General features: G+C 39.9%; 1 protein-coding gene across 4 annotated transcripts in view; it reads left to right on the top strand.

Moving 5' to 3' along the window:
* LOC149181676 (uncharacterized) overlaps positions 1 to 14,024 on the top strand; it is a 385,322-nt gene that overhangs the window by 90,289 nt on the left and 281,009 nt on the right. For all 4 annotated transcript variants that reach the window (XM_089416671.1, XM_089416668.1, XM_089416669.1 and 1 more), the window contains exon 6: positions 6,553 to 6,761. In XM_089416671.1, coding sequence (XP_089272797.1) covers positions 6,553 to 6,761 — 209 coding nt within the window. The remainder of the gene's footprint in view (positions 1 to 6,552; positions 6,762 to 14,024) is intronic.

Below are 14,024 nucleotides of genomic sequence, written 5' to 3'. Positions count from 1 at the left end.
AATGAAAACATACTCAACAATCTCCCCCTTTGTCATTGATGTCAACACACCAAACATCTCCTAGCATGTTGCATAAGCTCCCTTTGACTTCATGCTTCTTTTCTCCATTCCTCTTTGAGATTCTCTCCCCTTTGACATCAATGGAAAAGGGTGGATGACATGTCCTTGACGATATCTCCATGTGATATGGCTCCTCTGACAATGTGCTTTCCGGCTGCGTCATCTGTCCATGACAATGAACATTTGTTCCAATACATAGGCTCCCCCTGACGATATGCTTTCCTACAAACTCGCCTTGTCTCAGTGCATCTACTTATTGTGTGAGAATTCATTGTGAAGCATGTTTTCTTTGCTAGACCTTGGTGGTCTTATCTTCGTGCCTGGTGAAAGTCCTTTCTTCCTGGTTTTGTGGGGTCCATGTCAAGCCACTTTTACAATCTCGTGCAAAATGGCCAAAATTATGGCATAAATAACACTCTACATTTGGTCTCAATAATGGAGCAAAGGTGTTGTAACTTCTACTATCATAGGCATATGGGACTTTGTCTTGTCTTCCAGAAAATCTGCTTCTAGGGCTTTGATAAAACCCTCTATCAATACTCCTACTATATCCCCTACAGTCTGCAGCTCTGTGTCCATAGTTAGAACATGCATAACAATAACCATAAAATGTGCCTGTATACCTAGGTGTATAAGGTGAAGATCTGCTGAAGGTGTCTTGCCCTTGAGAATACCCAAGACTTTGTTGCTCTCCACTTCTGAATGTTCTTTGATGATTTGGTGTTCTGAATGCATCATCTTGATTTCTTGAGGTATTGATCTTCCAACTTTCGGTGTTGGTTGATTTGTGCAGGACTTTGACTTTGGGCTTCTCTCCATTTTTGGCATGAGGCTTCCTTTCATGAGACTTCTTTTCTTCCTTGACATGTGGCTGCTCTTCATCATTGGGATGAGGCTTCTCTTCTTCGACATGTGGCTTTTCTTCATTTTTGGAGCATGAGGACTCACCAACATATCCAAGACTTGTCTTGATAAGTGGTGATCTCTAGCAATTGATAATGTCATCCAAGACCTGTGAACTCCTCAATTTCTGTTTCAGCTTGTCCACTTCTGCTCTCAATGTGACAATTTCCTGTTCATGTTTCATGCAATCTTCTTCCTTCTGCTTCATTTGACTCCTTACAACTTCCTCAATCCTTTTGGCTTCTTCAAGTTCCCTCTTCAAGGTGGTGATTTGCTTGCCAAGTTCTTTATCTTGCTTGTTCCATTTATTTGGCTTTTCCTTTTCCTTGAGCTGGCTTGTCAAGGTGCTTTCCCTCTTGTTTGCCTCTTCTAGCATGCTTTTGAGATGATCCACTTCCTTCTTTGCTTCATCAAGTTCACGATCCTTTTCTGGCGTTAGTTGTCTATCAATTTGATCCTGAAGTTGGGTGATTTTAACTACGGAACATCTCCAGTTATTGAAATGCTTCTCCTTCTCGGTCTTCAGCTCTTCAATTTCTTTACAAGCACTACTATACCAACATTTGACCAAATCCCTGTCCCATTCCAATATAAAAATTGTCTTTGAGGGATTTAACCTCTTCTTCGAGATCAATAGCCATCTTATCTTTAACTGCACGTTCTATAAGTTAACTCTGAATGCTATGGATTGCCTTCAAGGGGTTAAGCTTCAAATGAAATACCGGCTCTGATTCCAATTGTTGGAAATATTGAGAGGGGGGTGAATCAATATTTCCTTAATTTTTGCAATTGTCTAGTTTATTACTTAAACATTCAGAGCATTAATCAAACATGAAACATCGCATCACAAGAATCAGTACACAGAAATTGTCTAAACCAAGTGCTTTGTTATGTATGACGTACATACAAATTTACCAGATAAATCTGGACGGAAGTACAAGACTCCCCAAGGGTTTTACCAGCAAGCTGGAAGGAAGCAAATGCTCCCTGAATGGTTTGGGTTCCCGTACCAGGGATAATGGCCCAACTACAACCAAGCTGCAGCCCCTGCTACTACACTTCACTGCCACTGCTATCCACTGCTATTACCAGAACCACACTGCTGTCACTGCTATCTACTGCTGCAATACAATCAATTACTGACACTGTGCAACATCACCACTTCTACTTTTGCTTAACACTCCACAACTGCCTACTACTGCTGCTGCTGCATCTAATCCCAGCTGTATAAAATCACTGCCCTAGCTGTATATACAACGTATGGTACTGCCATGCTGCCTCTGTATTTTTATTGTTGCCAATAATTTACTGCCTCTGCTTCTGTTCAACAAATCAAACTATAATCAAATCAACTCCTGATCAAATTTCAACACTAGTTTCATAAACCTCTGCTGTCATGATGAAACCTAAACAACTGTATAATAAATACTTCTGTCAAACATGATGAAAAAACTACCACAACAAAGATACACTGTTGCAATGGGTCACTGTTATGCAAAGGGTACTGTCTTTATTGTCATCAAGAGCACATCTCTGTCATGTATCAAGAGCACTGTCATGAAGGTTCTGTCATATTAAAGGTTATTGTCTTAATCAGAGGTCACTACCATATAACATTCATTGCCATATCATGTCACTGTCAAACAGATGTCATAGTCACAATATCACTGCCAAAACCTCATTTCTGATCCTAATCAATAGACAATGAAACCCTACTAGACTGCTCCAATTTTGCTGTAGATAATGAAACATATACACTGAAACCCTTACTGCTAGGCAACCAATTTCCTTCAATGACAATGACTTAACACAATGTTGCTGCTAGCAAAATCCTCTTTATCCAGTCCTACCAATCATCAAGCATGGATTCAAGAAGCTGGAGATGCTAATGTCAGCAAAGGTCTTTAGTGCTTATTTGGGTCTAGTCAAACATCACAAGATTAGATGTACTCAAGCTAGACTACGTAGTTCAGAAATGCTTTAATACTTCTGCTGATGTGACCATCATTCTTTATAGGTCTGCTGCCTTAAAACAAAAGTGGCTACAATCATTCAACAAGATGTCAATTGGGATTTCTACAATAGCATCACCCTTAAAAAATCAACCAACATACTGATCCTATTAGTTTTGAATACAACTAATACTGGCACCAATAGGAGGATACAGTGGCATATACACAGACGTATCAAGGGCAAGATACATAAGCTGATCATACTCTCAGTCTCTGGTGTCATCAATGAATTCTGTCTAAGTTCTATTTCAACTATCATCAAATATTTATACAGGGTGAGGTTTACATTTCCTAAATACTTTGCTTAGACAGTAGGTCAATTCTTTCTTCCCTCAATCATACAGCCCGTTATCAATTTTTTATGTAGCAAGATGAGTATGTAAACACTGTGTTCTTAGATAATGAGATCTCTTTGCAATGAGCAAGCCCTGGCAGTACAACAATTCAGATCTCTGCATACTACGTGACCTTCAAGAAACAAGTTACTCATGAATTAGTTGCTCAACATATTTCCAGATAGGAGACTTTGGCTATACTTCCAAGTTCCAATACATATAACTGTAATTTTCTCCAGCAAGAAAGGGACCCATAGATACACCTTGTATCTGTGCAAGTGTTAGTCATCCGTATGTCAACTGATGATGACCTTTTTACAAATGGGTTGCCTCAAAGGCTCAACTTCTCATTCTGTCACAGAGCCAGATGCCAATTGTATAGATGCCAACCAATGTTAAACTGCAATTAGGGCACATTTCCTAGCTCAAATGAAAGGCAAATGAAACTGGAAGAAGGCCCAATCCAGGTAGAGTGTCTGTTGTTCCTCTGGTTAGGTTTTCATTCTTAATGTGCCAGCTGCTTGAGATCATCAATTAACACCGCCACTATGAACTCATACAACCAAAAGGGCCACACGAATTTGTGTTCAACATTTACATCTTTACTTCAGGTTAGAGCATCATAATAAATACTGCATGAATGAAACTGAGAGGAAATAAAAGAATGCCTTGACTAGATCTGGACCAGCTTAAATATTACCATGTCGATCTTCAAACACTGCTGCAGGATTCAATACATCAGAGATTAATCACCTGCAGGACAAGCACAAAGGACCAAGCGAAACCCCAATACCCAGAAGGTATACCCACAAAACGATAACTCTTTCAGATCACAATTTTTTTTTTTCTCTTCAAATGTTTTCGGGTCTTCCAGTAATGCCAATAATTACTATGTTCTTAATATCAAAGAAAACCGAATGCCCATAGCGTAGATTAGGGTTTTATGTACACAGACAACATCAGACAGAATGCAATTTTATGAAGAATTAACCATCTATAATATTCGATCTTCCTGCAAAGAGACAAAACAACGAATCCAAATATGCCAAAAGTCAACTGATTAAAACAACGAATTTCTTCCTGCCAAATACCCACAAGATTTTCGATTTCTTCCCAGGAATGTGCTGGCTGCAGGGATAATTCACCTCAGAGAAACTTTGCACAGTAAATAAACCTCAGATCGTTCGATGCCAACAAGTCTCCAAATGTCTTTGACATATATAGATTTGTGGAGAAACTTCTAGGATAGTAAGCTGACATAATTTGTCTTTGGAGGGCATTAAAAATCTATTTTAAAATTGGAACTATATCATTTTAATTTCCCTCTAAGATTTAACTTTTAACTTTATCATTTTAAGAGATTGGACCATGGTTAAATAGTTGGATTTTGCCACCAATCATAAATGCTAACCCCTTCAACAAAAAATATTGCCACATCATTCAGCTGTTGCCACATTAGCATCTCTTGGGGATTTTGACCATGAGATGGGGATTGCAACTTTGACCAAGCGTATCTCTCCAATTGTGAGGCTGCTTGAGGCACTCCACATATCAATGGAATCAACATGACGAGGATAATCCATTGGCTAGGGTCTCCAAAGCAAACTCGGTAATCTGCTGCTTCAAAATCTCCAACAAGTGCGGGGTATATCCATCTTCCAGGAGATTCAAACCCTAGAGCTAGGGTTAGCTAGGGTTTCATCACTGCATTCTTTGCGTCTGCTCAACCATGACAACTAGCATGCCGGAGACATCAATGACGACATCCTGCACCCACTTGATATCCAGCACCTGCCTGCACCTGCACCCCCTTTGACATCAATGCCAACATACTCAATATACCTGACACCACTGATACCTTTCACATTGTTCTATTGTTTCATTTTGCAATAGGTGATTTGACACAAGTATATTCCTTGGCTATGGCAGTTAATCTGATAGCCACATAATATGCGGTTGAGGATTCATAGGCTTGTCCTACAAGTGACTTTTTGTGAGAGAGCGACATCCATACTACATAGCATATAATTTTTTGTAATTTTCCACAACAAATTCATGATATGCTGCCTACTCCATATTTTATGCATATCTATAGTGGATCTCGATGTATTTTAGATATTTTTTTGGTAGCGGTACTATTTTCCCTTGATGCTGTTCCATGATGATTCTTTTCTTATAGTTGAACTGTATTCCACTGATGCTCTTCTAAGGTGCTCCTTGAGAATAAATGGCTAAAAGCTAGCTGTGGTCAAAGACTGAGCCACAAAAACTCTGATATTATTTGTGGCCAAAGGCCAGAATCAAAGAATCAAAGTTAGATTTAATACCATGAAATGAACACAAGGTCCTTTACTGACTATTCAACATGAAAAGGACAATAAGTTGAAATCCTTTAAGGGATAATAAAATAATCAATAAATAAGATATGACAGAATGATGATGATATAATTCCATGTGATGGTATGCTTACATGCATTGTCTTTTAGATTATTGTTTATTATCATTATTCATATTCATTTATATGTTTTATATTCGTTACACCATTGCATCTAAACTCTCTAGTGTGACACCTCTGGTCAAGGACTTAGCTAATCTTTGAGTCATTTCTTGATCTTGAATCATTTTTGTTTCTACCTGCTTTATACCCTATTTAGTGTTTCAATCATTTTGAAACACTTAAAAGTTTTGAAATACTTGTAACTGTGGTTATAACTTGAACTGGATTTTCAAATACAGTAAAAAATTTGGCTAGAGCAAAACCTCCTGGAGAAGATCAGTGTATTTCTGCCAATTTAAGAACCAGAGAATGTGGATTTTTTCACACTGATTTTAAATATCTGATGTGTCCACTGTCATAATGCTATTTTTCTCACCTGCATGGTTGAACCATTTGTATTATCTTATATTCTTTTTACATTGTAAGGGCCTACTGCTATGGTGTTCAGTTGTTTTCTGTGGATAGCATTTTACAAATGCACTAGTTTATTTATCTACATATTGAAAGATATTTTTGTGATTAAAACAATTCACTTGCTTTCATTGCCTGGAACATGTTTCTTTCACTGTAACTGGCATAAACTGTAACTATGCTAAAAAATTCAGGCCTGCTACTTTCTTTTTGCTATTATTATTTGTAAAATGCGAAACGTGATAATTTTTGTTTGGTAACTGTATGATAATTCATATCTTGTGATTATAACAAGGTTCATATTTTTATGATAAAATTCTTATTTCTGTACCAGATGCATGTGCACAAGAGGAGAACACAGATAAGGATGCCAATGACAAGTTGCCTTTACAGTTGGCAATTGTGGGACGCCCGAATGTTGGCAAGTCAACATTATTGAATTCATTGTTGTTGGAAGAACGTGTGCTGACTGGACCTGAGCCAGGTCTAACACGAGATTCTGTTCGAGTGGAGTTTAAGTTTGAGGGCCGGAAAATCTATCTGGTGTGAATTGAACCTCCTTATTGGCTTTTTTTATCGGTCATTAGTTTGGTGTAAATTTTTATTCATCCCATTATATGTGTCTCTAGAAATAGAACAAAGACACCCTATCAGATCTAAGTTGCACAAGGTTAAGTTATCAACATGTTTAGTGAAAACCATGGTACTCGTCACTCTGAAAGCACATGAAACTGTAACTTCATTCTAGACTAGGCTTTATTTCATCAGCCCCCCCATTCTCTATGCACTTTGTTTTGATAAATACGGAGTGCACTGGAGATATTGTCTTCAGCCAACTGGTCTACTGACAAGGTGTTTTCGACATTTCTATGACAGTTTGGTACTGTGTGGGCTCTGCCATCTTTGCCCCCCATTTGTGTGGTATTATGTGCATGGCTTTCAACATGGATTCCAGTGATTTTTTTAGGAAAAATATTAAGTGCTTATTATCAGGAAAGGAATCCAGGAGTGTCTGTGTGATATTTTAATATGTAATAAAATATACTTTATATTTTGAAAATATGCATATGGACGAACTTAATGGTGAATTTTATCTGAATCTCACCAAGAAATTTGAATTTAAACCGAATTTCATCATCGCTGAACTTGAACCCAAACCCAAACCACGTGACTGAGATATGAATGACAAAAACTGACAATTCTGAACCACCCAATACTGCATTTTTAATGGAAAATAAAAAATTACATAGCTAGCTCAAATCACCAATGTGCTACCTCAAAATCGAATCAAGAATAACTGGCTCCTGCCTCTCTTTTATAGTAGGCGGAGAGGTTACAAAAATAAAACATCCTCATGTCCCCATTTTCAGCTTCCCTTATGATGCGGTCAAGATGGACTTCCAGGATTGGTGGCAGCAAGTTTACAAGAGCGAAATTACGTCATTAGAGGGCCTGAAGGGTTTTGGAGGAGTTTTATGGGGTCTGATGGAGTTTGCTTGCTGTATTTCATCATTGGGGGCAGTTCCTCACAGTTCGTTCTTGGTTCCTTTGCATTCAGATGAATCCCATATAACAGGGTCATTATCAAGCATATTTTAATTATAAACATAAAGGTGTTATTTGGAGCAGATTAATCAGAGAAACACCATAGTGTAATAGCTCTTTGGAACCAGAATGAAGGGATCTACAATATGGGATGGTGAAAAGTGATTTTCAGTGGCCAAAGAAAGCATGGAGGCAAGATACTCATTTTCCTGGATTAAAATGTTAATTTTCTTGAAATTTGCAACTACCCAGATCAATTACTGAAAACAAGGCAATCGGAAACTGAAACCAAATTTACTTTCACCAAGATACAAAGTTTCTTAACAATCTATTGTTAGTTTTTGGTAGCAACGGATGGGTGTTCTAGTCTCTATGGTGTCTAAGAGGTTAAGGAACACAAAATCTCCAAAACCCAGAAAAGGTTTTGCGAGAAAAGCCCTAGAAACACCTCAATTAGATTAATTGACCAATAATTAAATATTTCCTAACTATAACTTAGGAAAACTGGTTAATTAAATCATATTAATTTGGAGAGATTGATTTTGCTCTAGAATCTAGAGATTTCCAGAAAAATGGGTTGATGGATGTTGAAAAATCTAAGTGTAGCTAGATAAGGTGATTTATCTTACTCTGATAACTGTTTGTGAAGTGTTTTTACTTAATTTTATTAGCTTCTTCTTTCACTTGATTATTATTGTATTCTTATCATCAAACAACTATCAAACAATAAAGAACAATGAGACAAGAGGACACAAGATATAGGCTATCAGCCAGGGCCAAAACCTCTCCTCTTGAGAGGAAACGAACAAAGTTCCTTCTATAAATTAATTACTCCAAAAGACTTGGAATATAAATATATCCATGAGGATACAAATATTATATATTAAATATGTGAATAAGAATGAGAATGAATTACAATGAGAATGAGAGGCTTGCTTATATACTACACAAGTGTCTCTTCATGAAGAGTCATGTCTCATTTAGACATGCCTCTTCAACCTAATTACTAATTAACTAATAGTTATTTATGCTTATTATCATTTATATTATTTTACATTATTAATATATATTTTATTCGTTACATTGCCTCCTTTCTCAAAAAGCTTTATCCTCAAAGCTTGTCGATGAAAAAAGGCTTGATCTCTTTTTCGGCTTCAAACGTCTTTCTCTCTTGGAATAGTCATCCTCGTCGATACAAGTTGATATGATCTTCTTAGTGACAAACAAAATTGTCGAACTGAGAAGAGATCAGACCATTCGAGATTAATCTTCTGTATGGTATTTTGATCACTGGAATTTGGTAACGACTTGTTAGCATAAGACTGGATTGAGGGTACATCTAAGTTGCAGGAAACGTGCCCTAGGGGTCCGTTTCCGGCTGGAAACGAAACAGAAACGCGTTTCCGCGTACCGTACGGCCTGGAAACGCGTTTCCGACCGTACGGGCACGTTTCCCGAAATGGAAACGTGCCCGTACGGCCGGAAACACGTTTCCAGGCTGTACGGGCCCCGTTTCCCCCAAAAAATGACTTGTTTTTTAATTTTTTTTTTTTTCTAATTAGTTTTTAAATTTTTATAGGGTTTCTAAGCTGTTCTAGAAGCTGTTTCTAGGGTTTCTAAGCTGTTCTAGAAATTTTTTTAGGGTTTCTAAGCTGTTCTAGAAGCTGTTTTAGGGTTTCTAAGCTGTGACTTGTCTCTCTATATATATATATATTATATATATTCGCGTTTCCCCGTTTCCAAAATTTGAGAAGGTCGCGTTTCGTTTCGCTTCCCCGTTTCGTTTCGCTTCCGCGTTTCCCTGTTTCGTGCAACTTAGGGGTACATCACTATTATATGGAACATCAGTTTGTTGTTTCTGGTTTAAATGGTCCTGATATGTAGCTTGGTTGATTTGTCTACTCTCGTGATTCGGATGCCGATATAAAGTTTTTAGATTTTCTTCTAGCGAAGATGTTGTAGAGTTGGTTATGAAACATTCACTGGGGATGTTCATTGGCTGAACTGCAACATCTAAGTGTGTCGTTTCTTTAACTGACTTGTTTGCTTGAGTTGTCATATTCACTCGATCGGTATTTGTTGTTTTGTCATCAACTTGAATTCCTACATTTGATGCTTCTTTCTCGATAAGTTGTTGTACCTTGTTTTCTAATGACTTCTTATCCTTCTTAAGTTTCTTAACTTGCGACCGTATTTTTTCGCTATGGTTTTTAAATCGAGAAACTTCTTCATTTTTGTCAACATTGATTTTGTCAATTTCTTTTTGCATATTTTGTAATACCTTTTTACCTTCTTGAGACATTACTTTCGAAATATCTTAGATATCTTCTGGTGTTACTGAATTTGGTTTTAGTGTAGAAATTTCTGTTTTCCCACCCCGGTTTTCAGTTTCTCTTTATTTCTACCATATAGTTAAATGCCCTTTCCCATAGCCATACATTCAACACGCTGGAAAAAATAAATATTGCTGAAAACACAAATTCTGGAAATTTTACAGAATGCTGGAAATTGCAGAAATAAAAATCAGCAGTAATAAACAGCCATTAAAACACATTTAAACATTGAGATTTTTGGTCAACTTGACCCTGGAAAAACCCCCTACAACTCTTGGGGAAAACCAGTTTGAGAGCTCTTCTTTATTTCTGGAAAATGCCTTTTTACAGTGAAAGAAAATGTTCAGCAAAAATCAACAAACAGACTTTTACAACTTATCTCAGCCTTGCTGAAACACCGTTGCTGTTACACCGCTCTCAGCTGCTGTTACACCGTTGCTGTTGCTGTTACAGCGCGGCTGTTGCTGTTACACTGCGGCTGTTGCTGTTACACCGTCGCTGTTGCTGCTACTCCGCTTTCAGCTTTGCTGTTACATCGCTTTCAGCTTTGCTGTTACTCCGCTTTCAGCTTTGCTGTTACACCACTTTCAGCTTTGCTGTTACTCCGCTTTCAGCTTTGCTGTTACACCGCTTTCAGCTTTGCTGTTACTCCGCTTTCAGCTTTGCTGTTACACTGCTTTCAACTTTGCTGTTACTCCGCTTTCAGCTGTCCAGAAATCTCCCTTGCTCTCTTGCTCTCCTTCTCTCAATCTGCTCATGAAAGAATGAATGATTTTTTCCTCATTTTCCTCCCTTAACCCAACCCTAAGTGACTTTTGGGTGATCCCTAAATCCAATGGCTGAAATAGATTTAGATCAATGGCTGAGATTAAATGCTCATTTAAATCTCACTTTCTATTTTTTAATTCACCCCACTTTAATAAAGACCTACTTAGTCATTTATTTCCAAAGTCACTTTTCCTTTCTAATTTTTCATTGACTTTATAAAAGTCACTTTAAAATTAGACTTAATAACTTTATCACTTAAAGTCACTTTTAAATTAGATTTAACTTTATAAAAATTATAAAGTTACTTTAGGAGAAAAATTAAATTCTTTTGGACACTTTTCCCTAGGCCAAAGATCAAAGCCTAAGGGAACCACCTGTCCTCCGGTACCAAATTTCAACACTCCCTCTTACCGAGGAAGGTGTTCCTCACCACACCCATCTTGTCTCTGAAATAGACATGCTTGCCCCGTGGTAAGGCTTTGGTAAGAATATCTGCAATCTGCTCATCAGTGGAAATATACTCAAGCTTCACAGCTCCCTTCTGAACATAGTCTCTGATGAAATGATATCTGATCCCGATATGCTTTGACCTGTCATGAAATACTGGATTCTCCGTGAGTTTAATGCAACTCTGATTATCACAGTAAATCACTGAAGGTCTCAACGGCTGACCAAATAATCCAAACAACATCTTGCGAAGCCAGATGGCCTCACAACTAGCTAGACTGGCTGCCATATACTCTGCTTCCGCTGAACTCAGTGCTACTGACTGCTGCTTCCGGCAGAACCATGACACTACTGCTGAACCCAACCCAAAACAGCTCCCTGAAGTGCTCTTCCTATCAGAAGCACAACCTGCCCAATCAGAATCAGTGTATCCTGCCAATCTCACTCCATCTCCCTGCCTATAGTCCAGACCATAATCCACTGTCCCCTGCAAGTACCACAAAATGTGTTTTGCAGCCACCCAGTGAACCTTCCTAGGCTCACACATAAACTGACTCATCGTGTTGACTGCAAAACAGATATCTGGTCTAGTGTTGACCAAATACATCAAGGAACCAATCAGCTGCCTGTACAATGTGGGATCCACCAACTCGGAATCCGAAGCATGAAGCTTCTTCCAGTTGGTGATCATCGGTGTCGACATGGTTCTACAATCCTCCATGTGGAATCTGCTAAGGATGTCCACAATATACTTCCCCCGCCCCAGGAAGAAATGCCCCTCCTCCTGCCACACCTCCAAACCCAAAAAGTAATGCATCAGGCCGATGTCCTTCATCTCAAACTCCGCCGCAAGATCTCTCTTGCAGTGCTCTATGAGTCTCTCTGCACCTGTAATGACCAAGTCATCCACATACAGCACCAGAATGAGAGGCTCCTCACCAATCACAATAAAGTAAAGGTTCAGATCTGCCTCACTCTTTGTGAAACCCATCCCCTGCAAATATGTATCTATCCTGGAGTACTAAGCTCTGGGAGCTTGCTTCAGGCCATAAAGGGCCTTCTTCAGTCTGCACACATGGGACTCCTTCCCATGCACCTCAAAGCCCTGTGGCTGCTCAATGTACACCTCCTCCTGTATGAAGCCATTGAGAAATGCGGTCTTCACATCCATCTGGTGGATCTTCCAACCCATCTCTGCTGCTATCGATATAATGGAGCGTATCGAAGTATATCGAGCCACGGGAGCGAAGGTCTCCTCATAATCAACTCCCTCTACCTGGGAGAACCCTCTAGCCACAAACCTTGCTTTGAATTTCTCAATGTTGCCATCTGCAGCATGCTTTACCTTGTAAAGCCATCTGGAAGTAATCACGGATTTGCCCTCAGGCCTCGGCACCACCTCCCAAACATCATTCTTCATGATAGAAGAATACTCCTCCTGCATGGCCTCTCTCCAGACCTGCTGGCTAGCTGCCTCCTCATAGCTAGAAGGCTCAGAGTCAAGGATGCTGGTAACCATCGCCATATAACTACAAAACCTCTCAGGTGGTCTACTCTCTCTGACTGGCCTCTTCGGCTCAGCAACAGATGTGGCATCTCTCAAGGTGTCCTGAAGCCACTTGGGCTTCCTCTTCCCTGAGCATGCTTCTCCCATAGGAGAATGAAACTCCTCCTCCTCATCACCATCAGTAGCCTGAACTCCTGACTGTCTGTCTGCTGTCCTCCTGCCTGCACCTGAACCTGTAGAAGCTGAGGTACCGTGTGAACTGTCCATCAGTGGACTCCCTAGTGAACTGCTCTGCATGCTGCCCGGAGCACCACTCCTCTGGCTCGGCGAGCCACTGCTCACTGATGGACCTGACATCCTCATAGATGTACCTCCGGATCCTCCTGATCCCTGCCCACTGGATCCCTGCGACTGACTCAACTGCTGCTGAGGGTCTGGCTGATCCAGATACTCTAACTCCCGTGACCTCCTAAAGGCCTTGTCCTCCTCGAACTTCACATCCCGTCTGACAACAACTCTCCTCTGTGCAGGAATGTAAATCCGAAAGGCCTTTGAGGTCTCACTGTAGCCCACAAAGATACCCTTCTCTGCGGTGGGCTCTAGTTTGGTCCTCTTCTCCTTGGGTATATAGGAGTATGTAATGCATCCAAAGATATGAAGATGACCAAGATCAGGCTTCTTCCCAGAGAAAGCCTCCTCCGGAGTCATGTGCCCCAAGGCACGATGCGGACTCCTGTTCTGCAAGTAAACAGCTGTGTTGCAGGCCTCTGCCCACAAGAACAATGGCAACCCCTGATCATGTAACATGGCTTTGGCAGCCCCTATGATGGATCTGTTCTTCCTCTCCGCAACCCCGTTCTGCTGGGGGTTGTAAGGAACAGTGAAATCCCTCCTAATGCCTGCCTCCGCACAATAGTCAACAAACTCTCCAAGGGTGTACTCTCCTCCATTGTCCGACCTCAGGGACTTGATCTTCCGACCTGTCTGTGTCTCCACAAGAGCTCTAAACTCCTGAAACCGCTTGAAGACCTCACTCTTGGTCTTCAAAAAATAAATCCAGGTCCTCCTGGAGTGATCATCAATGAATACAACATAGTACTCATATCCACTCAAGGAAACATGAGACATCCGACCGCTCACATCTGAATGAATCAAATCAAGTATCCCAGTCGCTCTGCTGTCACTGCTGGGAAAAGGGGATTTGGC

Source organism: Pinus tabuliformis, chromosome 3_2, assembly GCF_031772625.1.
Source record: "Pinus tabuliformis cultivar Carrire ecotype Pingquan chromosome 3_2, CPIR1, whole genome shotgun sequence".
Taxonomy (NCBI): Eukaryota; Viridiplantae; Streptophyta; class Pinopsida; order Pinales; family Pinaceae; genus Pinus; species Pinus tabuliformis.
Note: the sequence above shows the minus strand (reverse complement) of the source record. Positions and strands in the feature narration are given on the sequence as shown.